General features: G+C 45.4%; 1 protein-coding gene across 1 annotated transcript in view; it reads left to right on the top strand.

Annotated features, from left to right (window-relative positions):
- Positions 1 to 25729, top strand: part of CCDC85A (coiled-coil domain containing 85A) — a 67397-nt gene that overhangs the window by 32862 nt on the left and 8806 nt on the right. The window contains exon 4 of the mRNA XM_017745228.1: positions 17247 to 17323. Coding sequence (XP_017600717.1) covers positions 17247 to 17323 — 77 coding nt within the window. The remainder of the gene's footprint in view (positions 1 to 17246; positions 17324 to 25729) is intronic.

Here is a 25729-nt window from a genome sequence, read left to right as displayed (position 1 = left end):
AAAGAGCAATGGAGAGCTCCTGGGATTTAATAAGGGAAGTTTGTGTCTCAGCCCAGGAGTAGCTCCCATGTTTGCTCATGCCGATGACAATGTGTGTTCTGCTCTTGGGAACATCTCCTGTCCCTGCAGCCAGGCTCTGCTTCTTGACACAAGCCAGAGTTCCTCTTATAGTGCCTGGAGCAATTATTAATACGGCAGTTGTGTGGAAATGCAAATAAGTGTACCTATTTTGTGTGGTCTCTAGATAACGTGGAGTGAAAATCAGATTGTTGTGCTTTCCCTGAGCTGCAGTGGGAAGAACCACAGAGAAAAGCAGTGGCTGTGCTGCAGCAGGGCTGCCCTGTGACGTTGTCCTGTGCTGGTGAATTCCCTTCTCAGCCTTCTCTCTATCCAGGGAGCCCGAATCAGTGCACCTAAAGAGCACAGTTTGGGTATGGCCCCCTGAGTTCCACCCAAGTCCTGCTAAAGGCATCTGAATGTGTTTCAGATCCATCTTGAACCCAGAGGCGCCTGTGGCCCTCTTCAGAACCATCACTTTCTGCTCCACGGGTGGCTGTGTCAGGTCCAGACCCCCGGGAAGAGCTGTGGCTCTGCTGTGTTCCCATTTGCCAGAGGCCTGGGGGCTGTGGGCAGGGCTGTTTGCAGACTGTTCACAACTTTGGGGCAGCTGTGACCAAATTCCCCACTGACAGCACATCCAGGATGGTGCTGGGGCAGCCTCCCATCATTTCAGGCACTGACTTCACAGCTCCTGTAATATAAAGCAGCTTTTATGTGTTGGCTTTTTATTTTTCTAAAATAGAAGCTCAAAAGCTTTTATGGTTTTCTGACACATGATCCAGAGAGAATAAAGAATACAGAGCTTTTCTACTGCATTTTATTTTGGAAAATTGCTTCCCTTCACACCTGCTTGCATTGACTAATTCAAGTCAATAAACCAGGACCAAATTTTCACTCATCCCCTCATATTAATCATCTTATCCATACAGCTTCCCATCGTGGCTCTTTAGGATGGGGACATTGGTTGAACTGGTTTATTACAGAAAATATATGTCATGGTCATTCATATCATAATGCTCATTACATTTGTGACACTATCAGAATTAGAAGCCTTTAAAAGAAAATGCCACGAGTACTCACTTCCCCTGGAGCTAAATGAGTGAGTGAATGATCTCTGAAATGAACTGAGTAATTAGACATTTTCTCTCTGGAGACGGGACAGACTCCAGGAATAAATATGGGCAATTCCCGTTTTGAAAGGAGCATTTGGAAGGGTTACAACTTGTTCCTGTAATAAAACAGGCCAGTTAGGAGCAGAAATGTGAGGGACAATTGCTGAAAATACCCATGGAAAGAAACAGCTCTTGAATCCCTGGCTGGCTGCAAAGGGGGATGCGGGGCAACAGTCAAAATGCCAGAAGTACCAGTCACAGGTCAGACAAATAATAGAAGTGACCAGCCACATTATGGCCAAGGACAGCCCCTTCTCGTGCTGGATTAATTAGCATTCAAGATGTTTCTGTGTGAATTCTAACCCCTTGAAAAAGGCCCTAAATGGCACACTTGAAAATGGACTTTTTCACTCCTTTGAAACTTGTCCCCTCACCTTTCTTTGCAACAGGATCTAACTTCAATGGAATGCTATTTTTGTGGGCCTTTTCATTATTTAAAAATTTTGTTTTGCTTAAATAAATCTCAGTGTTAAATCTTCATTCATATGGCCTCGACCTGGCTGCCTTTTTCAAAGCATATTTCCCTTCTGTGGGTCCTCCAGCTGCAAAAATACACAATGTGAATGTCTGCCCCAGGGTCAAAGTGATGCTTCTGAGTGTGAAGTTTAACAATGTGCGTATTTATCCAGCTGATAAACATGTCAAATATAAGAGACGTGTTTGACAAGGAGAGAGGAACAAAATTTTGAGGACATGGAGGCAGATGTCCACTCTAACTGCTTTCTGTGGGCTTTCAGGTGTTTTTGTTGGCACATTTCTAAGTGTTCAGGGTAATAATTTATGTTAATCGGTGATATGAAGATGTAAGGAAGTTACTTAATTACTTATTTATTAATTCCCAGTCTCAGAAATTATCAGGCAATGAGAGTAATGAGAATGGGGTAAATCTGAAGAGAGAATTTCAAGTAAGCCCAGAGTAAAAACTGCAAAAGGACCTGGGAGTTTGCTAATTGATTGTCTTCATGAAGAGAGAAGTCATGTTTAAAATTGTCCATGCATCATTTGTTCTAATGTAATAAGCAAAAACTATATAAAAGTAATTTTATTGGGGGGCAAAAAGTAATTAACCTGTCCTGTTACAATGAAACAGATTTTTTTCTAGAGAGAATTCTGCTGGGGACAGCAATCCTACCTTTGATTATGTGCTATTGCATTATGAGAACTGCAATTCAGTCATACTCATCTTGCCTTCAACAGATTTTCAATTTAGTGTGCTATGAGCTAACTGAGCTTAAACTTGGTATGAGGCTCCTTAAAGGTGACATTTCAAATAAACATAATTTTTCTGCAGTCCTTTCACAGAGGAGCTTTAACAAATGAATGACAGATGTGAAGTAATCTCACAGTCAAGAAATAGAACTTGTAAAACTTGGGTGTTTCGAGTAACGACATCCTTAATTTCTCTTTCGCTTGATTAACTTCTGTACTGTGGTTCCCAGGGCCAGGAGGAATTAAATATAGTGTGAAGTGACTCACTCCCTGTGCTTTGGGAGACTGAGCTCTGGGTAAGAAGGGTTTAAGCTCTCTTGAAGTCTGGAGCAGCAGGTGAGGGGCAATTCCTGGTGAAAAATGGGAACTCCACAGTCAGCAGGTAAAGGCTGGTGTTTGGGAACTGACTTGCAGCAGGATGAACAGATACACCAGTCCAAATATTGATTCCAGGCTGCTGGAGAGGGGAGGAGATTGTCCTGGGAGAGCTGCCCCAGCCCTGCTCTGAGGCTGCAGCTCACACTGTGAACCTCACAGTGTTTACAGCTGGGTGGGCACGAGGGAGAGGCCACATTTGTCCCTTGTTTTGGTCCCTGCTTTGGGGATTTAAACTGGCTCATATGGAAACTCTGGAAGGAGGGAACCTGGCCTTCCTTGGGGCTTGGTGACCACCAAGTTACAGCCGCACTGGCACAGAGAGCAGGGGCTGCAGCTGAACCTGTGCCCAGCTGCCCCCATAAGTGAACGTGTCGATACAGATGCAAAATACAAATATTACCCTATATAAATATCCTATTTAGCCATGTCCCTCTGCCCAGGAGTTGCAGAGCAGGTCGCTCACCCTGTGCTGTGCTCACCTGGCTCCGTCCTCGTGCTGGCACTCCCACATCCGTCATCTCCAAGGCTTTATGAGCCATCTGACCGCCCTGTGCCAAGGGAAGTGCTTCGTGGCACTGCACCCAGCCAGGGGTGGCAGGGCAGCCGCTCACAGAGATATACATCAGCAAGGGGAAGTGGAATTTAAACTGCCTTTTAATTTGTGCTGAGACAGGAACTGGCAATTATGAACCAGCACCATTTAATGAAATATGCCATCCTTAACAGACTGGGAGGGGGTGCTTAACATGTAGGGCAAAGTAAGTGCTGTGTCTGATTGGATTAGAGGCAAATTTAATCTTGTGGATGACACCGCTGATTCAACAGTCTACTTTTTTCCTAGGGTCAAAGTGACTTTGGCTTGACACGTGATCTGCTCAGTGCCCTAAATGAACTGTAGGCTGGATGGGTTTGATTTCGTATTTCAACAGGAAAAGGAATTTAATTTGAGAAGCTGTGATGTACAGTATGGGAAATTATCTTTTTACAGCATGGGAAAGCTTTTCTGTGATGCAAAATTTCCCCAGATATGCTCCCCAGGCAGCAAATAATAACTCGCAAAGACATTTCCCCAAAATATCGGCACTTACTACAGAATTGGTGAAAACTTGTGGTTTCCATTATATTTTTCAAGCCTAAATCCAAAGGATAAATATCTTTTTTCCTGTAAAGAGGTTTATCTGACTCAGCAGATTTGATTGAATGTTCTTACAAGAGGGAGATGAAAGACTATGTAAGTAGGTTAAGCATGGGCTGAATTTTAGTGGGAAAAGCATCTTGAGACTTCAGAAGCACTTTAAAAATTGGTACTCAAATCACAGGTGTCCTGCATTAGTCCTAGGTCAGTGTGTTAAACATTGAAGAGTGAAGTGTCTCTGATTGAAGACTAGAAAAACTGATTTGGATCTTGAAGTAATTTGTGTCTATGATGGGATGTCCTGTTCCTGGGAAATCCCTGTGAGACCGGGAGTGTCTGAACACCTGGGAATTATGAACCGAGGCAGCTATTGTTGCAAGGGAGGAGCTTTCAACAGAAAACATTTTCAATTTATTCTAATGTATTTATTTTGCGGTTCTGAAATGTACTCTGTTGCTCCAACTCAGACTGTTCTGTGGTTCTCTGAAAGAAACTGGTTTGGTGGCCCCAGCAGTGGATGTTATTTGGCTTTGGCAAGAACAAGGAGAGCAAAGTAGGAATTGACGTGACACAGTGAGCAATTACCCTGAAACAAAATTGGCCATTGCCAGCATTTACCATGGCCAGTGGCAAATGCTTGATGCTCAAGGGATTGTAGACTTTGGATGCAATGGATGGCAAGAGGAAAACACAGCTTCTTTACAGGGAGTTCTTTACTGCTGGGTAAGAAACACTGTGTCTATGTTAAGAATGAGGCAGTAAAGATAAGGTGCTTTTCTGAAAACAAGATTGCTGATTGTTACTCACTTCCTCTGATTTTACTTTCCCAAACAGGTCTGCATTCCTCTGACTTCCACAAGAAGAGATTTGTCTCATTTGTTAGTTCAAACTGAGGTCAAGTTTCCTTTCTTTGAGTCTGCTACCCTGTCTTTCCCTTCCAAAAGCTTCAAATACAGGTGTGAGTCTATCCCATAATCTTTCTCTTACTAAAAGTTCCTTTAGAGAGCTGACCCTTTAATCTCACATTCTAAGACAGAGCAGTAACTTGTGTGTTCATGTTTAACTCAAGTAGAAGGATTTTTATCAAAACATAAGATGTCCTCAGTAAGGGCAGTCATCAGCAAGCAAATCTGGAAGCTGACACAAGGCTCAACAGCTTTTAGGTAACAGTTTTGATGTTTAGGTGGAAATGATAAATGTTTCATTAAAATGTTGGCCAGGCAGCTCTTGGTCCTTTTTACTTAGGGACTCCACCAAAAATGGCTGCCAAAGTCATGCACCGGGGTGAGCCTGGTTTGATCCTGTTGTTGCTTTTCCTCTTTCTCTGATGATGGGAAGCATCCCTTGGAGTCAGTGTTCCTGGGAGTGTGGGTATAACCCTCCATAGCATCCTTGGATCACTGACTAAAGGAAGGACTTGACTAAAACCAGGAAAAGCCCGTGGCCTTCTAACAACCCCCGCTTGTCACCACGTGTGTTCTGCAATGGGAGCACTTTTCTCGCTGTCCTGCCCAGTGTAAATTGTCCCTGTGTGCTGACTGTGGAGCCAGGCCCCGGTCATCGTAGAACAAATGCTCTCAGCAAAACTCAGCCAACTGTGTCAGCTGCCTCTGCAAGCCTTCCCTTACCAAAAAGTGAAAATGAGACCTGGGAATATTGTCTTTGAACAAACAGCTGTGAGAGCAGGAGGAGACTGGGATGGGACAACTCACTACTGCTTCCTGGGTTATGGGCTAGAGATGTGTTAAATGCCTTTTTTGCCTTCTGCCTATTTGTAACAGTGGGACAAAAAAAAGGTGCAACCAAACCAAACCCCAAACCAACCCAAAGCCAGGCAAACAGAGCAAATGGAACAGTTCTCGTTACTTCTCACTCCACTTGCCGCCCAAGTGCTTTGGTCAGTTTGGCTGATGAGGAATGGTGGGACTTGCCACTGCTGGAAGAGGTCAGTTCCCACCAGAACTGGGACCTGAGTGCCCAAGAAAGGGTTATTTCAGCTGTCCCAGCAAGTGCCCTTTCCCCTGGGAAGTGTGGGCTGGCCAGGTAGGCAGGTGTGGAGCTCTCAGTGGCTGTTCCACGGGAGGAGCTGCTGCCGCTGTTGTTTTTCAAGGAACCTCCTTGAAATGTGTTTATGCTACGGGAAAAGTGAGCTTATAATTTTCCTGAGCTCCTGGCACCTTTCCAGGAAGGCATTGTTTTGTGTGTCAGCTCACTCCGGGGTTGGTGTGTTGTAATTGCTGCTCCGGGAAGAATGGGAGGAAAGGAGATTCCTTTTAGTCTCCAATCCTGTACTCTGAGATTTTTCTGTTAGTCTTCCTTAGGACTGGAAGTTTCTGTGGGGTTTGGAGCTGAGGGCAGTTCTCTGTACCCTCGGGTGAGGCCAGGATTGCTTGTTGCCATCTAGGAAATACCAGGGAGCTGCTGGAGGTCATCTTTTGTGTAAGGTTTAGAGATGTTGTTAACAACTGTAGCGTGACAGATCTTGGTGCCACGGAGGCAATTCCATACCTTTGTAGAGCAGGTGGATGCAGGAAACACTGTGGGATGTTCTGTGGTTTTCCAGCTGGGGCGGGTGGGTTTTCTCCTTGTGCTCAGCATGCTCTAAACAAGGTGACAGAGGGTAATTGATACAGGTTTCCTCCTGCTGTTTCCATAGGTGAACATGAAAGCAGGGTTGTCCTGAGGAATGGCAGGAGACAGTGCACATGGATTGGAGCTGGTTGTCGGGCTCACAAAACCCATGAAATATATAAGCCTCCTGCAATAACTTATTGCTACAGATCTTATGTTCATGTCCTAAGTCACACAAAAAACCTCGTTCATAAATTTAATTTTGGTCCAATTGTTTCTGCCAAGATTTTCTTTACAGGAAAAAGCCCACAGACTTCTTTCAACTATATCCACTTCCAGCAGCGAAAAGGAAACCAGGCATTCCTCGAATTATTATCAAAATTCCTTTGTCTCCGCAGGGCAGGAAGCCAGACTGCTTTGTTTTAATAGCATTTTTCTAGCCTTAAACCTCTGACGCTGTCTATATGTCTCAATTTTCTCCAGAAATTTTGGGATGCTGTCTGCACTTTGTTACAGCAGCTGCCCTGACAGCTCATTTATACACTGATTTTACCTTTCTTGCCCACAGCACTACAGTATCTGAGCTGATCCCTCTGTAATAAAACAGTGGGTAGGCTGGTTTGGTTGTGTCTCTAACATGACTTGCTGTGGTCATACATATGTGATGTAATGTGATTTGTAATCCTCCCCAACTGTTTTACTTGGAGTTTTCCTGCAGTTTGTAGTTACAGTCACATCTGTATTTTATGCCCAGAACCCTGGGAATAATTCTTTTTGTCTTCATTCTAAAAAATCTCAGGAGATTCAGCCCCACTTTGCACCTATTGGTAGAGAAAAATGTCAGTATTTTTTAGTTTCTAGAATTTATTCTATTTCACAACATTACTGTATTTTAGTTTCATTAGTAGTATTAACCAGGCATGGTAAGTGGGACTGTGCTCTACCACCTGCTTGGGAAATGCTCACATGTCTCTTCTATCTTTTTGCCTGCTGATGGGGCAAATTCTTCCTCCTTGTAATTCCATAAAAGAAGCTTTCAGAGTGACCAGAATGAAATCTTGGTCATTTGAGGGTAGGTAGTTCATGGGAAGACCCTCACCTCACGTGCACGTGTCCACATAAACACATGCACTTGATTTTTGAGTCTGACTCATCTCCCAGCCTGTGTTGTGTGGCCCAGAAGGGGCAAGAAAGGGCCCTGGGGAGCTCCTCATGCCGGGGACAGAGGATTAGTCATGGATTGCTCCGTGTAAACCTCAGCAAGGACACGACAGCTTCCAACAGCCTTTGTAACCAAAAGCCCTGTGCAATTATTTGTATGTTTGGGGAGAGGAAATGCGTAAATTGCTTTCCCATTAGTGAAGTAACCAGGAAATAAACAGAGGAGACCTCGTTTAAAATGTTTGTTTTGTTCCGATGATGAAGATAAGCAGCTGGGAGAGCTCTCAAGTTTGACTGCTCTCCCTGAGTCATCCCAGCTTTGTCTGGATGCCGAAGGCCCTTGTGCTGAACACAGCACTAAAGCCCTGCAAATGGATGTAGATCATTTAGAAACTTGAGGAAGTATTGCAACTGCTAATTTGCCATTTTCCGGTTCTAGAGCACTTCCTGCATTTGGCTGATTTCATCTCTGTTAGTTGAAATGGTTCTTGGAATGTAAAAGGAGAAGGGTGCAGGGGCAGCCAACAGCAGTGGCCTCGATTCCTGAGTTTGAGGGACAGCTCACAGGGGACACGGATCTGGGAATAGCTGTGCTGGGTAGCTGATTTGGATGTCCACAAGAGTGGACAGACCATTTCATGGAAGGCAATTGCAGTCCTCTAGGTAGGGCTGCATGGAGAGATAGTTGAGTCTTGGAAGTCTAGTAAAGTGCAAGTACTTCATTAGTCTTTGATTAGGAAGATGCTCACAACACCTACACGTAAGGATCAGCTTCACTAGCACTGGGGAGAAGTCCCCTCAGTGGAAGAGCTGCCAGGCAGCAGTATCCTAGGGGAGCTGCCACATCTGCTGTCCTGGGATCTCCAGTGCAGCCCAGGGAATGGGCAGCTGGCTATTGAATGTGCTGACTTGGGAAATCTCAGTTGGTTTTGCTACAAAGACATCGCAGGTCAACAGCCAACAGAAAAGGAGAGGACAAGGGGCTCCATTTGCTGTGTCTGGGGGTAAATCAGACAATCATTAATTAAATCATTGATTCAACAGCTTTATAGCAGGTAAATGTGTCTAGTACAGCATACAGCTCTCAGTAGTATGTGCTGTGCTTTGTTACCTGTGTTAAGATTACTTGTAAGTTTTGAATATTTTAATCAGCATCATGTTAATATAGCAGCAGTGTATGTTGATTGCAGTGAAATAACCCTGAAAAGGCACTCAGAAACCAGAAAGTTGTTTATGTGGAGCATTTGGCTTCCTCTGAAGCCTTGACAAAACACAGGCTCCCATGGTTTATGCCTTTCACAAGTGTTGTTTTGCATCAGTCCATGATGTGGGTTTGTGCCTGTGCACTTTCACAAAATAAAGCACAGTCATTGAGTAGTTCTCAGGCCCAGCTGCAACAGTGTAGGATGTAGCCATAGAAATCCCAGGAAGGCAGGAAAGGCAACAAGGCAGGGGAAAATGTGGGTTTAGGACAGAAAGAATCTCACTATGTGGATAGGAAAATACCTAAAAGGTGCCTAAACCCCATCCCTGGGAGAGCTTGGAAGCCTAAAAGTGCAATGTGGCAGAGTTTGGCTTGCAGCACCTGAGTCCCCTCTGCCCTGGCTGCTGGGAGTCTCACTGGACTAATCCCATAATCCCAGCATCATATCAGGACCACAGAGATACTGATCAGACATACAGACCTTCAGAAATGAGGGAAATAATGAGCTGATGCTGGGGCAGGATCCTCTCTTAGGTGATGCCTGGTCTGCTCTGGCACAGGAATCTTTCTGCCCCTAAGGTCAGGATGTTTGGGCTATCAGGAACATTCAGGAGACATCTGCAGAATTTTCCAAAGTGCTGAAGTAGCTGAGTGCTGATTTCAGCTAGAGCTGGACACTCAGGCTGATTCCTGACCTCTGAGGTCCCTCTTGGGGCTTTCCCCTCGCAGGGATTTTGTCTGGAGACCTGGATGCTCCAGCTGTGGAGGGAGCAGCCCAGGAGATGTGAGTCCCTAGAGAGCGACATGCTTGCACGGACAGATTTTTGGCTTAAATACCTTGTCATTTGAATACTTCTTTTCATTATCCCTTCCCCAGTCATTCCAAAAGAGTCTTACAGAGGAGCTGGAGACTGTACCGACAGCCCTTTCCTCTGCTATTGTGTAGCTGCCAGCTGAAATGGATAGAGCTAATTTTTCCTTGGAATTAGGTTCTGTGCTGAGATTGCTGGTGCAGTAATTTTACAGAATACTCATTTTTCCTGCTTTAAATGTGCCCAGCTCAGGAGGGACAGGCAGGCGTTACTGTACCATGGCTCTTTAATGGGCTCTGGAAGCAAGAGGGTGGTTTCAGTCCCCAGGACATATTTAATCTTGTAACATCTTTTACTGCATTTAATAGCCTGTCCTACATCTTAATCACTCTGTGTAGAGAAATTAATCCAAAATCCCCTTTTGTTCTGATGATTTTAAATCTACACTGTTTGCCCAGGTTGGCCTGTCTTCCTCTGGCAGTTCCCCAGCTTCTGCCCTTGCCTGCTCATGGGAATGCTCCCCATTGCTCCTCACAGAGATGGATAATTGTGCACATCTCGCTGCTTTTTCCCTTGGATGCTTCCTGGTTTTGTAGTTTTTCCTGCTTTGTTTACAGGAGGCTTTGGATGCTGTGTGCACATCACAGTTCATGCAGGATGCTCCTATTGCAGGGAATGAAGCATCAGCAGGATGAGAAGTGAGACAAGGAGCCAGAAACAGCCCGAGAGAGTGGCCCTACTGCCCCTCTTGCTTTCCTGGCCCTGCCTGCTGGCCAAATGTCTCTTGGAGCCCCTGCCTCTCCATCCAAATTTACCCCACGTAAACCCAGAACAGGGACTGTTGGTTTCACTCACACAGGGAGGAGGAAGAGTTGTGGGTTGGCTGTTCCTCCACATATTCATGTGGCTATCGATCTGTGTTGTGAGTTTTGGCATCTCTTTTGTAGTTGGAGCAAGAAAATGTTCAATGGTTCGGTGGCTTCAGTAATGTGAGAGCTTCTATTTCTGTACTCTGAGGAACGTCGTTTGAATTTGGGATTGAGTCACACGAACAGTAACCCATAAAAGAGGAGTTTACAGGTTGGATAACTGCCTCCTAACGAGGCACTAGATGAGCATAAAAATGATTGAGAGGTTTGATCTGATTCAGAATTCCTGGAGATGTAGTTTTCAGGTTTGGCCTATGCTGCAGTTTCCCAGGTGGAAGCCAATGTATTATTAACTAGAGATTGCTGTAGCAATACTAAAATTCTCACCTAAACTAACTTTTCTAAACTATGTCTCTTCAACATCTGATGATTGGAGCCTGTGAAATACAATTTTATGTGCTAAGAAAAGTGGCTGTGAGCATCCATGGGGAGTTGTGGGGGTGGTGAGGGCCTTTAGTGCAGGTATTTGGTGTCTCAGTCAGTTTGACCCTCTGGTTTTTGCACAAATATTGCTGTTGCTGGGAAGCTTTGCATTTTCATTTATAGTATTTTTTCATTTTGTCCTGTGAATATTCGTGTAACAGTGGCACAGCAGAACTGGGAGAAGCTGGCGGTGGCTCTGTGGATACGGTGGTTTCTCAGTGGCCATGGGTTTGCAGGGGACCTGGGGCCTTTTCAGCAAGGGACACTTAAAAGATACAATTCTATGTGACAAGGAGGCACCAGGGTAAAGTTGAGATTTCTGTGTGAAATCAAATGGAATACTGGAAAAGGCAAGCCTGAGAATAGCTTGGCTTAGGGAAGGAAGGAGATGAGGGCGCTGGGTTGGAGAGATGAATGAGTGCCCTCATCTCCCTTCCTTCCTTTCCTTCTGCTGTGTTTCCAGTCCGGGGGCTGTGCCTGCGCTTGGGGACACGCCTAATGAGCACAGGAGAGTGCGGTGGCACAGGGACAACCCAGAGTGGCTGAGTAAATGGAACCAATAAAGATTTTACTGATCATAAACCACAGCCAATCAATACCAGAACAAGCTGACAGCCAGTGGGAAAGGCTTCAGCAACAGCATAATGGGTTTGATTTTCTCTGTTTCCATCAATAACATGCCAAATGCATTTAGCACAGGCTGAAGGGGAGCTAACGGGATATCAAACAGGCCAGCAAGGAAAGCCTTGCTGTTGTCACCTCTAGCACCAAAAAACCCCAAAGCAAGCAAGGTTAGTGTTTCAGCAGCCCATTAGTGTGACAGTGTTATCCAGCTGTTAGCAAGAGCGTTACCTCAGCTGACATCTGAGACCATTTTTAGGTGCTCCTAAAGTTGAATCCTTTTTTCTCCATGCGAGGTTCTTAAACCTTTTTTTTTTTTTTTAACTTTTTTGGGGTTTTTTTTCTGGATGAATTCAACTGGAAATTTTGTTGCACCTAAAGCTAAATGTGCAACAAAACCTCCAGGCTAAATCGGTAATGTTTTTAAGTGGAAGCCAACAATACATTTCTAGTAAGTTGTGTCACAGGCAGCATTAGGGTGACCTGGGGCATTCCTTGGTGGCCTCAGGAAAAGGGAAAGCCTTGGCAGAGCTTCACCACAGGGATGTGCGTGCACAGTCAGCCCAGACCTGCTCACTAACCTGCCTGATCCACAGTGGCACCTAAATCCAGGCAAATACAAACACCTTGAAATCTGAGTCAGACCCCATCACTGAATTGGCTAAAGGCATGGCAAGGGCTGCCTTAAGATAAGGAGAGTATACTTTCTTCTGATAAATAGTTAATCTGTGATTAAAAGCTGCTGCACCTGAGAAAACACTGGTTTTGTGTGAAATCTGAATAAAATTCTCTGATTACAGAGATAAGGTAATTAGCACCTGTCTGTGTGTAATGTGTGCTGAAAAGGGGAAAAATGGCACATGCTGCCTGAGAAGCGTCAGGGCTGCCACTGCATCCTGGATGTTTGAACCAGCATGTGCCAGCTTTTCCCTTTGCTAGGATTCAGTTTTGACACACTTGGTGAACTAGCTCAGCTTAGTTAATTATATTTTTAATTACTGGGAGAAGTCAAGAATTGCTGGATCCATAATCATGAGGAATCTGAGCTTGGGGCGGGAGAATTTCAGACAACAGCAAGACTGAGAAATGCAAGCCCTGTCTTAGTGCCATGGTGCTCGCTGTCCCAAAACTTCCCAAGAATATGTGTCTTTGTCGTAAATAGCTCCTAAACATTCTGGTGAGCTGAATAAAATCCTGCCTTAGGCAGATGTCTTTCTTTCTACATGATAGCACTAATCCCAGTGTCGCTGCGTTGCTGGGGAATTTGGCTGCACTCTAATACGAAGTTCTCCAGCCCTTCTTCAGTAAGGGATGTTATGTAAGATGTGCAGCCCTAATGGAAAATCATAGGAGACAGGGCTAAAAATGACCTTGGGAGGTCCTCTGATGCTGCCCCGGGGAGGTGGGTGCTGCCAGCGCTAGCACTGAGTGCAAGGGGTGTAAATTGCTGAGTGTAAATCCAACAGGGCCTTTTTTTTTTTTTTTTAAATATCCAAACAAGGTAGCTGAAAGGGGATGGATTGCAGTGATAACATGTCTTAGTCATGAGTATTAATACTGAGGTAATTAAATCAGATGACTAGGACAGGGAGATGGTTTGCATGTCATTGAATCTGCTCCCCAGTTAGCAGAGGAACCCTTTCCTAAATATGTGGAGCTGCCAGGGAGTTACAGGAGGGTTTAAAGTACCTCTTTCACAACCTTGGTTTTCGTCTCTCATTTATTGAAAGATTATTTAGTTGTCACTGCAGGGTGCTGGGTGTGTGCTTGAATGACCAAAATCTGATTTGATATGCAATTATTAAATTCCTGCCAGCACAGTGCAGGAAGCTCAAAGGTCTTTTCCAACCTAGTTAATTCTGTGATTCTGGAAGAGCAGCATAACAAATGGAGTTTGTTGAAGTCGGACGTACCTGAACCAAACCCTCGTTGCCGTACATCAGAGTATCCCTACACCCAACATGCTGAATTCTTTGCCCAGGTAAATTGTTGGCAGTTTCCCTCATTTCTGCCCTCAGTGTTTAAAATGTGTGCCTTGGGATCTGAGAGTTCCAGATTCTGGTGACCTCCTTTAGGAGCACGAATACCAAAGCAGGACGTGTTGCTGTTAACAGAATCCAGGTGAATTTTGCACTGTCACCAAATTGTGTTTTTCCATTTTCTGGCCATGAGGATGTAAGGACTGCCTCAGAGCAGCCTTCTGTCCAGCTCTTGGGTCTCCCACTCTGTCTTTCCCTCAAATACTCCTCTGTTGGATAAAATCCCTTCCACCTGCCCTATTGGGCTTGTTACTCCAGCTCATACGAACAAGTGGAAAAGTAGGTTGAACCTCTGGGGTTTTGCTTTCTGTGGGTTTCTCATCCCTTTTCCAGGGATCTAATAAGTGTGTAGAGGACCTCAGACTTTAAGATGTTCTCCAGTGCAGTCCCACAGCTGCCTGTGAGTGGTAAAAAAAAAGAAACAAACCCAGAAAGAAAAAAGAAAATATCAGAATTTAACATGACATCCTCACCCATTCTAAAACAGCAGAGGATAATCTGGCTTAAAGAATGTTATGAATTCCTTGCTAGACTGAGATCAGGCACAGTGACATAAAAATGGATAAAACCAATGCACAAATATGCCTTTGGCAGCAGCATAAGTGTCTGATAAAGTTTGACATAACCCCAAAATATCTACTCGCTTCAAGAGTGTGGATGTCAAAAGAAAAAGAGATAATCTACGAAAATATTGATGTTCTCTTACAACATGTTAGAGTGACAGATGTGGAGAGAGGGCGAATTGTCACTGAATTTCCCTAAGAGGAAGATATTTCTGTGTCTCTAATAGCTCAGAAAATAGTTTTATTTCAGCCCTGGAATGAGGCACCACACGTTGATCACATTCTCAATGATGTTAAGAGCACAGGAAGCTCAAGTAAGGAAGCTCATTTGGTGGTAACCCATTCCTGAGAATGGGAATTGTTCAAAATCGGTACATCCTTAGCAATGCCTCACAAAGGAAGATGGGAAGGAGAGGAAATCATGTAACCAAGGGGCCCACAGGGGTCAAAACTGGCAGTAATGACATGAGCCAGGGACTGTCTTGTTTGCACAGGCTGTTCCAAAGCAGAGAGATGGATCATGTCGGTCTTCTCATAAACGCTTTTAGATGCAACTTTTGTTTGGTTGGGTTTTTTTAAAGTTTGGTGACAGTGTTTCACTTCATGTGTTTTCAATTTCTCCATCTCCTATGTCCTTGACTGACTTTTCTGCTCATTTTTCCTCTAAGCTCATAACATCCCAGCATAAATATATTAACAGATCCTGAAATATATATGTGTCTAGTCTATGTGTCAAGAAGACTCACATACCTTAGGATTTACTTGCTCAAGCCTTTGGTAGATGACCTAATTTTCCCTTTTAGTCAGATTACAAGAGGAGATTTAAATAACTGTTTCACACTTTAGAAGGGTTAAGAGGCACAGAGATTCTGGACCAAATCCTCAGCTGGTAGGAGCTGGCATTGGGAAGCTGAGAACTGAGGCAGAGTTGTGTGATTTGAAGCAGCAGAGATCTCTGCTCTGGACTCACAACAGAGAAGTAAAGGAGTAAAACTAAGGCAGACGTTGCCAAGAGGCGTGTGTTGTCTGAGGAGATAAGAAATGCTTAACCAGGAAATTGCAGGCAGCCTGGAGCTGAAAAGAATCCAGAGGGGAACTCTCATGGAGGGAACTGGTGGGCACAGCTGGGAAATTGGACTCGACTCGACCATGAATCCAAATCCACGCTGCCACAGCAGTGAACTTGTAACCAAGGAATTAGAGCTGGCCAGGGCCAGAGGGAGCACCTGGTTCAGCCCCTCTGACAAGATGGGTACTCAGGGACCATCTCATGGAGAAAACAACAGAGGGAAGGGCTGGGATGTGCCGGGAGCTGTTGCCTCTGCTAAGGGCTGTGATGGTGAGGGAGTTCCTGCGGCTCCTCCCAGGGGTGCCTGTGCTGGGAAGGAGCTGATTTGGTGGGAGGGTCCCTGTCGTACAGAGTTAATTGAATGAGCTGTTCATCTCCTAAGTGCTCATCTGAGCCAGGCTCAGCAGCTCTCCAGAGATGCACCCATCACTAACTATGAAAATCCTCATGCAGCAGAGCACGCAGAACCTCAGATTACCTCTTCCTCTTTCATTGCACAAGGCTATTTTTAATCCAGTGCCTGGCTGGGCATTAATTATCTTTGACAAATTACTGTGTATTGTCTTCATGTTGTGTAAATTCCCATGCATATTTTAGCCCATTGCAGTCTCATAAGAGCAGTAAGTGACACCTTATTTCCCTTATTTTACAGGCAGGCTGCAGTAGTGATGAGGTATCAGAGGAAATTCATGCCCAAATTCGTCTGTCAATTGAAACCAGTGAACAGCTGTGTTCTCAACGCAGCTTTGCAGGACTATATCAGCCATCAGCACTGCCCTGATACCCATGGATTCCATACCATCAATCATCAATTTTGCTAATTACATGGCAATATGAGTACAAATGTGTGATGGGAATTGACATCTCAGAGGAAGTTGAGTGGATGGATCACTGAGTCAGGGATGAGTAAATGTGGAATTCCACCTACATACAAGGAGGTGCAAGAGTCGCAACAGTTTTTCTGCATCTTTTTTCTTACACTTGAGTGCTACATTCCTAGACATGTCTCTCTCTTAGATCCAGGACTTTAAGAGCAGCAATTCTATGTGACCCAAGAAATGTGTGATGGTAAAGCTCTTGGGTGCTTTTAGTGCTGGATCAGGAATCTCCTCTTCTTATGTCAAGTTCTTGGGGGCAGACTGGGAGTGACTTATGTTCTTCACAATGCACCAAAGGTTGCCCTTGTGGAGGTCAGTGAGGGACTGGTGAGCAGAACAAGCAGGGTTTGCTCTTTGTGCAGTTGAGAGAGCAGAGCAGGGCAGTGGGAGCGTGTCCCTGGCGCGTGGGGGAGAGGAGGACGTGCCGTGAGGCGCGCTGTGCCCCGGCCGGTCCTGCTGTCAACCAGCTCAGAACGTCCCGGGCCCTGGGGACACACAGCTGCTTTCCAGCCCAGCCCCAGCTGTGGCAGCACGGCCTGGCAGGAGCTGGGGCTGGAGCCCAGGAGCTGCTGTGCTGCCTGGGGAGGCTGTGTGTGCCCCAGAGCCCCGGGACTGTGCGAGGGGCCCCTCTGACCCTGGCTGCCTGCACAGCACCATCTGCTCTCCCTGGGCTCTGCAGTGCTGACCTGGTGGGATAATGAGTTATCCTTGTGGAGCGTTTGCAAATGGGGATGGGTTGGAAGGACTCAAGCCTCTGTTGTCTTTCTGTGAGATTCCTCGGGTCTGAGAAGGGACCACCTTAAGGTGCAGCAGTTCAGAATCACAAGCAACAAGGAATTGATCAGTTCCAGGATCAGGGCTGTTTGCTCTGCCCTGGGAGGAGCAGAGTGGGATGTTCCATGGATATTTGAGAGAGGCAATCTGCTGTGAGTACAAGTGAGAATGTGGCGCAGGCTCTGGCACTGGTAAACACAAGCAGATCTCTGTGGATAATATGAGTTTTTTTCTGTTTGATTTTTTAGAATCAACCTTGTCCTATGTTAGGCAGCTGGAGGCCAGAGTAAGACAGCTGGAGGAGGAAAACCGCATGCTGCCCCAGGTGGGTGACAGCCCCGTGGGAGCACCCGGGCTGCAGAGGGACCAGCAGCCCTTGTCCTTCCTGCGTTTGAACACCCAGATAACCAAAGGCTCTCACATCTGTTTGCTCATCTTGCTGTGTTTGAGTAGGAGATTGATTTAAGGCTGTGACAATGCTTTCATTAATTTTTTTCCTTTGCAGGCATTGATACCTTGCTAAGAAAAATTCTCTGGAAGCTGCTACTTCTAATTAATTAATTAATTTATGGGTTGGGAATCACAGTGAACTGACCCTTTGCATTCTGGTTTTGTTCCAAGAGCTTCTTGTTAAAATATCAACTACTTTTTACAGTTAACCAAAATATTTTGCTCTAAAAATGCAAACATTATAAGTAATAATTGGGTCATATTATTTTTAATACTCTAAGAAATATATTAGATACATTAATGCAAGACTGAAAGTCAATTGACTAAATATGGTGTTAAAGGTTTTCCTAACATGTTTCTAAGAATGCAAAATTTAAAAGCTCAATACAAATGAATACACTTGTAACTTTTAATATAGGTACATACTTACTAGAACGTACTTCTATCATGTTTCATTAAATAACCCTTAGAAAATTTTGTCAGGTCTTCAAATGAAATTGCCCAGTGGAAAAGAAATGAAGTTGGATTTTGTTTAAATTGAACACTAGCCATTGGTCTGAAGAAAAAAAAGCTTTTTGTTGGACTTAGTACCATTATTTGACTGTAAAATCCAAGGTAACAGTGAGGTAGTAAGAAGTAAAATCCACTGGCTCAGATTTATTGCCCTTTTGTTAAGGCAGAGTCTAAGTAAAATGTGGTGGATTTTCCCCTCACCTTTAATGTGACAGTTGGAAGGGCCTCTGCAGCTCTTTGCTTGGTGACCTTGGGCCCTTGGCTTCTCTCTACTCTGATTTTTGGATCTGGAAAAGAAGGACAACAAGAAAAGTCTGCTCATTAACATGTAAACAGTTTTCAGTAGGAAAGACAATGGTTGATCATCAGTGATAAAGAGTATTATTTTCTTTCAAGAACATTTTTCATGGCAAATGTTAACAAACCCACCCAAAAAGACTGTGTGGTTTGTCTTGGGTCTGAAACAACAGTGGGAGATAAATTGTGCAGAACATTCTTCATGGGCCAAATCTTTAGAAGTGTCCGTGTGTTTTATGTTTGATTTGTCTGGGTTTGAGGCGCTGAGGCAGAACCCACAGAATGCATTCCCAAATCTTACCAAAGCCTGGAACACCCACACTGTGGGCACTGAGTTCAGTGAAAATACCTTGGCTGGGGTGCCAAACCAGAGAATAGTGCCTGTGGAAACAGCCCAGCACCTAAGCCTGTAGCTGTTCCAAAATCATTGAAACAAAATACGCTGAGGGTGGGGTTTTGAAGGGGAAGAGTGAGGTGAGCAAGCCTGGAAACTGCTTTTTGTTTTCAAGTAGCCAGGTCAGAGTTTGTCTCATGTCTGGCTTTGTTGGCACAAGAATCTGTGGTGGAGTTCTGAAAAATCTCCTCGTATCTCTGGATACTTTATTCTAAGACTTATTGAGTGGCAAGAGTTCACATTTCCTGGCATATTTTACTCTTCCTCCTGGTTGAAGTCATGGCTTTGGGGAGAGGAAGGAAGTGTAGACACCAAGCTTATTCTAACTTTGCATTCATCACCTCGGTGTTACATTTGCCTGAGCTTGTTCTGAGAGTTTGTTATTCCTGTGGGTCCCACCTTGAACGTGCTCACCTCAGTGGTGATCAGGCCCTGTCACAAAGACAAGGATGCAGGATGGAAATGCATAAACTCCTGGCACTGGTTTAATTCCATTTAGTGGGAGGAGTGGGAGTTTGTTGGGCATGAAGCCAAGCCAAGTGCTTTTGACAAATAAACTGAAAATCTACAACGAGCTCCACAACCGATGAAGGTTTTTGGCACGGCCCTTACTCAGTTACAGTGTCCTGCCTTAAAATTTCAGCAGTGTCTGAGTGAGGGATGCCTTTTGCTTTTATGGATAGCCCCTCCCTGGTAGGGTTTGGGAATTGCAGGATTGCACTTAGGAGAGAGGTGACGACTCACGCTCATGAGTGTGACACGTCTGCTGTCTCTGCTGAAAAGCCCTGGCCTTGTCTCAGGCTTTTTTCTCTCCTCCTGCCATGCTTTTCTTCTTTTTCCTCTCTGCTTTCAATATCCTTTCTTTCCCCCCTTTTCTGCTTATGTGTCACTCCTGGAAATGCACTGACACAATTGTCGACACCTCTCCAGACAAATCATTCTGTTCCTCTGTCACTTAGATGTGGTTCCTTTCCAATTTCTTTTGCTTTGCTTGTCTCCCTCCATATGTATTAGTTTTCTTTTCAAAACCCCACAGACCTCTAATGTAAAGGTTTTATTAATATTTAGTGGCAAGAACATTTCCAAAGAAAATGGTTTTAAGTGCTGCCATCACTGTTCTAATGGAACCCGAGTTTCAGCTCCCTCTGCTGTACCGAAGGGCTGCTTTGTCAGGGGAATTGCAGTACCACCACTGAGTCAATATTTTAGTTTGATCAGGTAATAGAAAAGGTACAAAAATGGGAATATTCACTTAAGCCTGTTAATGTCTTTCGCTGTGCTGCACAGCGGTTGTGGAGATGGTTCAGAGCATAGGAGGGGGTTTCAGAGTTACGAGGAGCCGTAGATTGCAGGTTTGCTGTGTTTGTGGGAGCTCTTCTTTTGTTGTTGTTGTCGTTCTCTGTATTCCTTCTCTCCAATAACAAGATATGACCCAGACCCTTTCAGTTTCTGGCCACAAGCAGGACTTTTGAGCAAGAAAGCAGATACTTTCCACGATTTATGGCACGCAGCTGGGTCTTCTGTTGGGAATGCCAGACTGTGCCGGCTGCGGCCGGGCTGAGGGGTGAGCAGCTTGCACTGGGGCTCCTCAAACACTCCTGTGGGCAAAGCTGTGTGACAGCAGGGCCTGGGGGCAGCAGGGATAGAGCAAGAACGTTTCTGTTTTGCTGGATGAGTTCAGGCCGGAGTAGTTCCTCACAGGACTGAGGCAGGAGCAGCACATGGGCTCTGGCAGTGCCTTCTGCTGACTCAAAGTGCACATGGAACTGCAGCACCACTGGAGATTGGGTTGTGCATCTGACATTGAAACAGGAGAATGCAGCATCAGCAATGCTCTAACCACATACAGCGTGTTGACCCTGGCTGGAGGCCAGGTGCCCGCCAAAGCTGCTCCATCACTGCCTTCCTCAGCTGGGCAGGGGAGAAAATACTGCAGAAGGTTCATGGGTTGAGGTAAGGACAGGGACAGATCACTCACCAGTTACTGTCACGGGCAGAACAGACTCGGCCTGGAGAAATTAGTTTAATTCATTACCACTCTAATCAGAGCAGGATAATGAGAAATAGAAACTAAATCTTAAGACACCTTCCCCTCACCCCTCCCTTCTTCCCCGGCTCAGCTTTGCTTCTGACTTTCTCCATCTCCTTCCCATCAGCAGCACAGGGTGGACAGGGCTTTTCTTCCTTCTTCTTGAGTGTGTAACTCAGCTGCACTGAGCTGGAGGGCTGAGAATTGGGAAGCCATCCCTAAAGCCTCCCTGTTACTAAAACCTGAGATCTTCGCCTACTACTCAAATCTTGTCACACCACCTATGCTGTTGTAATGAAGATACTCAGCAGTAATTAAAATATGTAGGGGTCAAAGATTGAATTCGGATCCAGTTGCAGCTCCCTGGGCTGTGACAGACCTGTTATGCCAGTGAGTATCTTCAGAGGCCTGGGAAGAGGAGTCTCCTCCCAGACTTGCCATGGTGCATGACTGCTCCCCTGCCTTATGCCGGGAGAAGCCAGATCAGGATCTGGCATCCACATGTCAATTAGCTGAAGATATCCCTGAGTTTTTGTTGGGGTGGTATTTCAGGGCTGATAAGCTCAGCTGAAACGCCCTGGGAATGAGGACATCTGTCATATAATGACAGTGAATGCATTTGCAAAAGACAAACTTGGCAAGTCACCCAATTTAAATTGCTTCAGTTCTTATTTGTTTCACGGGAGGAGGAGACTTTTCCCCTTCCAGCTCTTTGTCCTTGTAATTCAGCTTTCCCTTTCAGTGAAGGGGAAGGGAAGCATTGCCAGGATGCTGCAGACAAGGTGCCAGTGGGCCGGAGGTGGTATGCAGAGGGAGTGAGCGCCCAGCTCCCACAGCACAGGACCAGGAGGCAGCTCTGGTGCCAGGCTAGAGCAGAGCCTTCTGCTCCCTCTCACCTGGGCTCTGCTGCCTCTGTTTCCTCATTCTTTCCTTTCCAAGGCTTTTGGTCCTTTCCTATCTCTTTTTGCGGTATTTCTTGCACTTGCACTGTTGCTTCAGGCCCTTTTTTGGGGGTAAAAACATCCTTGTTAGCCCATTCCAGTCCTGGTATGTTTAACTGGGAAATGGTTAGGCACACATGAGTTTATTCTTAAGCTCTTTTAACACTTTCCATTTCCTTCTTTCTTCCCCCTTCCATTAGATTATCACATTTTATTTCAACCTATTTCCAACTCTTTCAAAAACCTTTCGCTGAGATCTGTGTTTTTTCATTTTCCCTCTTCATGACATGGTTTAATTATTAGAAGGTGGGAATTGTTTGGTTAGTGTTTCTTTTTCTAAAATCTGTGTCACTCACAGTTCCATAGTGTTTGTCTCCTCCCTTCCTTAGCAGGTAGGATAGGGAATCCTTCAACCAAAATGTAATTAAAAGCCATTGAATAAACTCATGTTTCCTAATCATGCCATCAAATATTTGCTGAAAGAAAGTGAATCAAGAGCATCCACCCACCCAGTTCTTTCATGTGCTCTCGTCCCCAGTGTAAATTAATAGGCCATTAATGAAGGGCTCCAGTTCCCAGCAGCTGCAGTTCTGAGCAGGGTCTTTGTCTCAGGGTGTCCATTGTGCTTGACAGGGGAAGGCTGGAAGACAAGAGCTCATGAGCTTCATGTTACCAAGATACAAATTCAAGAAACACTTGGTGCACAAAGAGTTGCCGTTCTGAGAGGACAGATGGTCTTTTTTTCCAGTTATAACTCTAAAAGTCGGGAGTTACTTTGTCCTCAGGATTTTCTAGTAGACTGTATGGAATCTTCTGGATTTTCCATGTGTGACCTCCAAGGTTTGGAGCTGCCACAGCCCAGAACGTTTTTCTCTTGCCTGTTCATTATCAAAAGAGGTTTCTGACAGGCCTGCTGGAAATGGCTATTTCTGAGGGGATGTAGCCAGCAACAGTTTTGGCCACTCAGAAATCTGAGTGTGCCTCCAACCCAGTGTGAACATGTGTGGATTTTGGCAGCAATATCCTGGAGAGGTTTCTGCTGAGGTCTTTGAGGACAGGTGAAAAACTGCAGTGTTTGAAGATTGTGTATTTTAATTGACAGGAATATTCCCTAAAAAATGTCTCTGTTTTCTTTAGTGTGTTATTAATCCAGCAGAGCAACATGCTGCAGTTACTGCTTTCTGGTTTTCCTTTCTCCTGCCTGTTTGAAACAAGCTGACAAACACAGTCTGTGTTTGCTTTGAGCTGTACAGGGAAATTGAGGGCTGGGGAAATCAGGGAAAAAAGCTTTGAAAATCAGGTAGTGATTGAACTGATGTGGCAGCTACCCAGCAGGAAGGATCTACTTCCCAGTAAACCACTTGCCTCTGGGATAAGAGGCCGCTGCAGAATGAGGTAGGGCTTGGATGGTGAGTGAACCAGTGCCCAGTGGACAGGAAAATCCTGCTCTCTTGGAAGCTTTGATGAGGTGACTGTGAGTGTCCTTGGGGCAGCCATGGACTGCTTTTCCCTTCCGGGCTCTTCCTGCGTGCCAGGCACCTCCGGAGGGGCTGGCACATGGACTCCCACGGACTGAGCTGGCCACTGGGCTGGGCACTACAGTGGTTTTCATTCATGACTGTCCTTATCAACAATACAGATTGAAAAAATGAAGCTTTCTACTGAGTTGAGTAGAACAGCTCGTGATTAATTCTCTCCATCACAGAATACCCTGTTCTACACAGGGGTCTTTATTCTGACCCTGGCCAGGGTACAGTGCAGGGTTTGCCTCTGGCACTGTGGGAAAATGGCCTGAGTAGTAACATTTTGTAGTTAGTGTGAGTGAAATGCTAAATTTCCATTCATCTGGGCTTTTTGTTAGGTGATATTACAGGACTGAGTCAGATTTCCTGTTCTTTCTATTCACTAGAGTCACGTTTTGGCATTAGATATTTTGTAGATTTTCTTCTAACAGCAAATGGATCTGCGCATTCAGGGATTCTTATCCTTGTGGGAAGTACACAGGATGTGGTGTGGGTTTTACCTGCTCTCTGCAGTGGGATGACCTGTACAGAGATCCCTTTAGACTCAGAAGAGGCCACATGCATGCTGCTGTACTTGGGCACAAGGGCTGGCCAGGCCCAGTAGGGAAGGCTGGTTGTGTGGGATGAGCAAAGAAGTAAATGATTTCTCAGGTGCTGATGTTATACAGCGCTGTTTGTTCACAATTACTCAAGATGTTTAAAGTTTATAGAGATTTCAGCACTACAGAGCTATGACTTCATCCCTCCTGTCTGATTTGGATCCACTTCCACAGTCTGTTACTGGATAAGAAATGAAAAGATCTGTCACACAGGATACTGATTCCAGTAGCTGGATGCAGGTGCTGTGTGGAGCTAGGAAAGAGGAGGAAGGGAGCAGATGTCTGTTCCCATCCTCGAGGTCCTGCTCAGGATCCAGTTGTACTTGGGGCTGGGCAGTGACAGGGGGCTCAGAGAAAGGAAGGTTAGGCCAGGTTTTGGAGGAAGGTGAAACATGTCCATGCTCCCCCTGGGAAGCAGCAGCTGTGCGAGAGGCTCTGCAGACCTCAGTTCCTCATTCCCCAAGGTCCTGTGTGTTCAGACACCACCGCTTCGGCAAAGTGCTTTTTCCTCCTGCTTTGCTTCACTGCCTCAGGAACTCCTAACAGTAGTGCTGGAGTGCCTCCAGCTCACAGGGCCCGTGCTCAAGCTGGGCATCCCCATCATCCCCTGGAATAAGCTTCCTCCAAGGGAGGCAGAAGCTTTACTGCATCAGTGGAGTGGCCTCACCTGACATGAGACGTCCCTGAGCTGAGGATGGGCCTTCAGGGCTGCAAAATCTGCCTTACTTTTTAAAGAAAAGCTTATGTCTCTTATCAAGGACAGAGGGAGGAAGGAGAAGGATGTCCACAGGGGAAATAATAATTTTCGGTCTCCTACCAACATGTGCTGGCTGCTTGAAGCAATGTGTTCACAAGTTTCTCGTTCTCATGAAAGGAGACAAAAGTGTGCTACATATGGCAGGGAAGAGGCTGTGGAGCACAGCTGCCTGGAGGAGAGCTTGAGCTCTGAGAGCAGCACTGCTTGCAGGAAGTTTGGATTTTTTTGTGTTCAGAAGGCTACATGTGTAGTCCATAGTCATTTTCTCATCATTTTAATGGCAGTATTTCTATTTTCTATTCAAAACTGACCAAAATCTTTGCTGCCTCTGGAGTTAGTAAAGAAACAGAATAGTTTTCCTGATACAAGCCCCAAAGCTGACAGACTGAGTCTATCCTAAGCCAGAATTGCTCCAAGCTGCTTTATTATCCCTTTTCCTTCCTCTTTCATTTCCTTTCCCAAAGTACAGCATTAAGTCTGGCCAGTCACGAACTTCCCAAAGTCATGAGTCCTTCCCAAAGCAAAATAAGTCCTAAAGCCCCTCCATACATCACAGAAATTTGGTGATGGCCATTGCTGGGGAGGACTGCAGGATGCTGCCCTGCACAGCCCCGAGCGTGTGTTGGTGTTGCCAGCCTGGTTACAAGATCCATTAGTGCCCACTCTTGTGGATTACATGGATCCAGTGCTTGGCAGGAGGACAAGTTTGTGTATGAAATGAGGTTTCAGATTCAGGCTTAAAGTACCTTTTCCATGGGTTTAGCATATGCAGCATTTTGGGGTTTTTTGTAACATATTCAGGTTTTTTTAGGGTTTTTTTTGAATATGTGAAGTCCAGTCCTGCAGATGACTGTGGGGGTTGAGTTGATGTTTTAAGTGGCCGGGAGGGTTCTCTCTGCCCCTTGGCACTGCTCTGAGCCTGCACCTTTGGTTACAATGGCCTCAGTGTATCCCAAGAGCATTAGGAACTTGCTTTGGACTGGGTTACTTTCCAATGAATTTGGATCTGTGAAGTTCAGCCTCGTGTCTTCACTGTGTGCCCTTTTTCTCCCACCCCCACCTTCATCTTTCCTACTGTTTAGATTAGAGATACCCCCAAAAACTGCACTGTGCTATGTGCTTGCTCAGCAGGGCAAATGAGAGCCCATGGGGGCACTGTTCCTCATCAGAGGCTCTTTCCACTGTCATTATTTTTCCTTCAGAAATGCATTTCCCACACGTTCCAGCA

The sequence above is a fragment of the Corvus brachyrhynchos genome, unplaced genomic scaffold (assembly GCF_000691975.1).
Source record: "Corvus brachyrhynchos isolate BGI_N302 unplaced genomic scaffold, ASM69197v1 scaffold69, whole genome shotgun sequence".
NCBI classification, from domain to species: domain Eukaryota; kingdom Metazoa; phylum Chordata; class Aves; order Passeriformes; family Corvidae; genus Corvus; species Corvus brachyrhynchos.
This window is presented reverse-complemented; position numbering and strand designations above follow the sequence as displayed.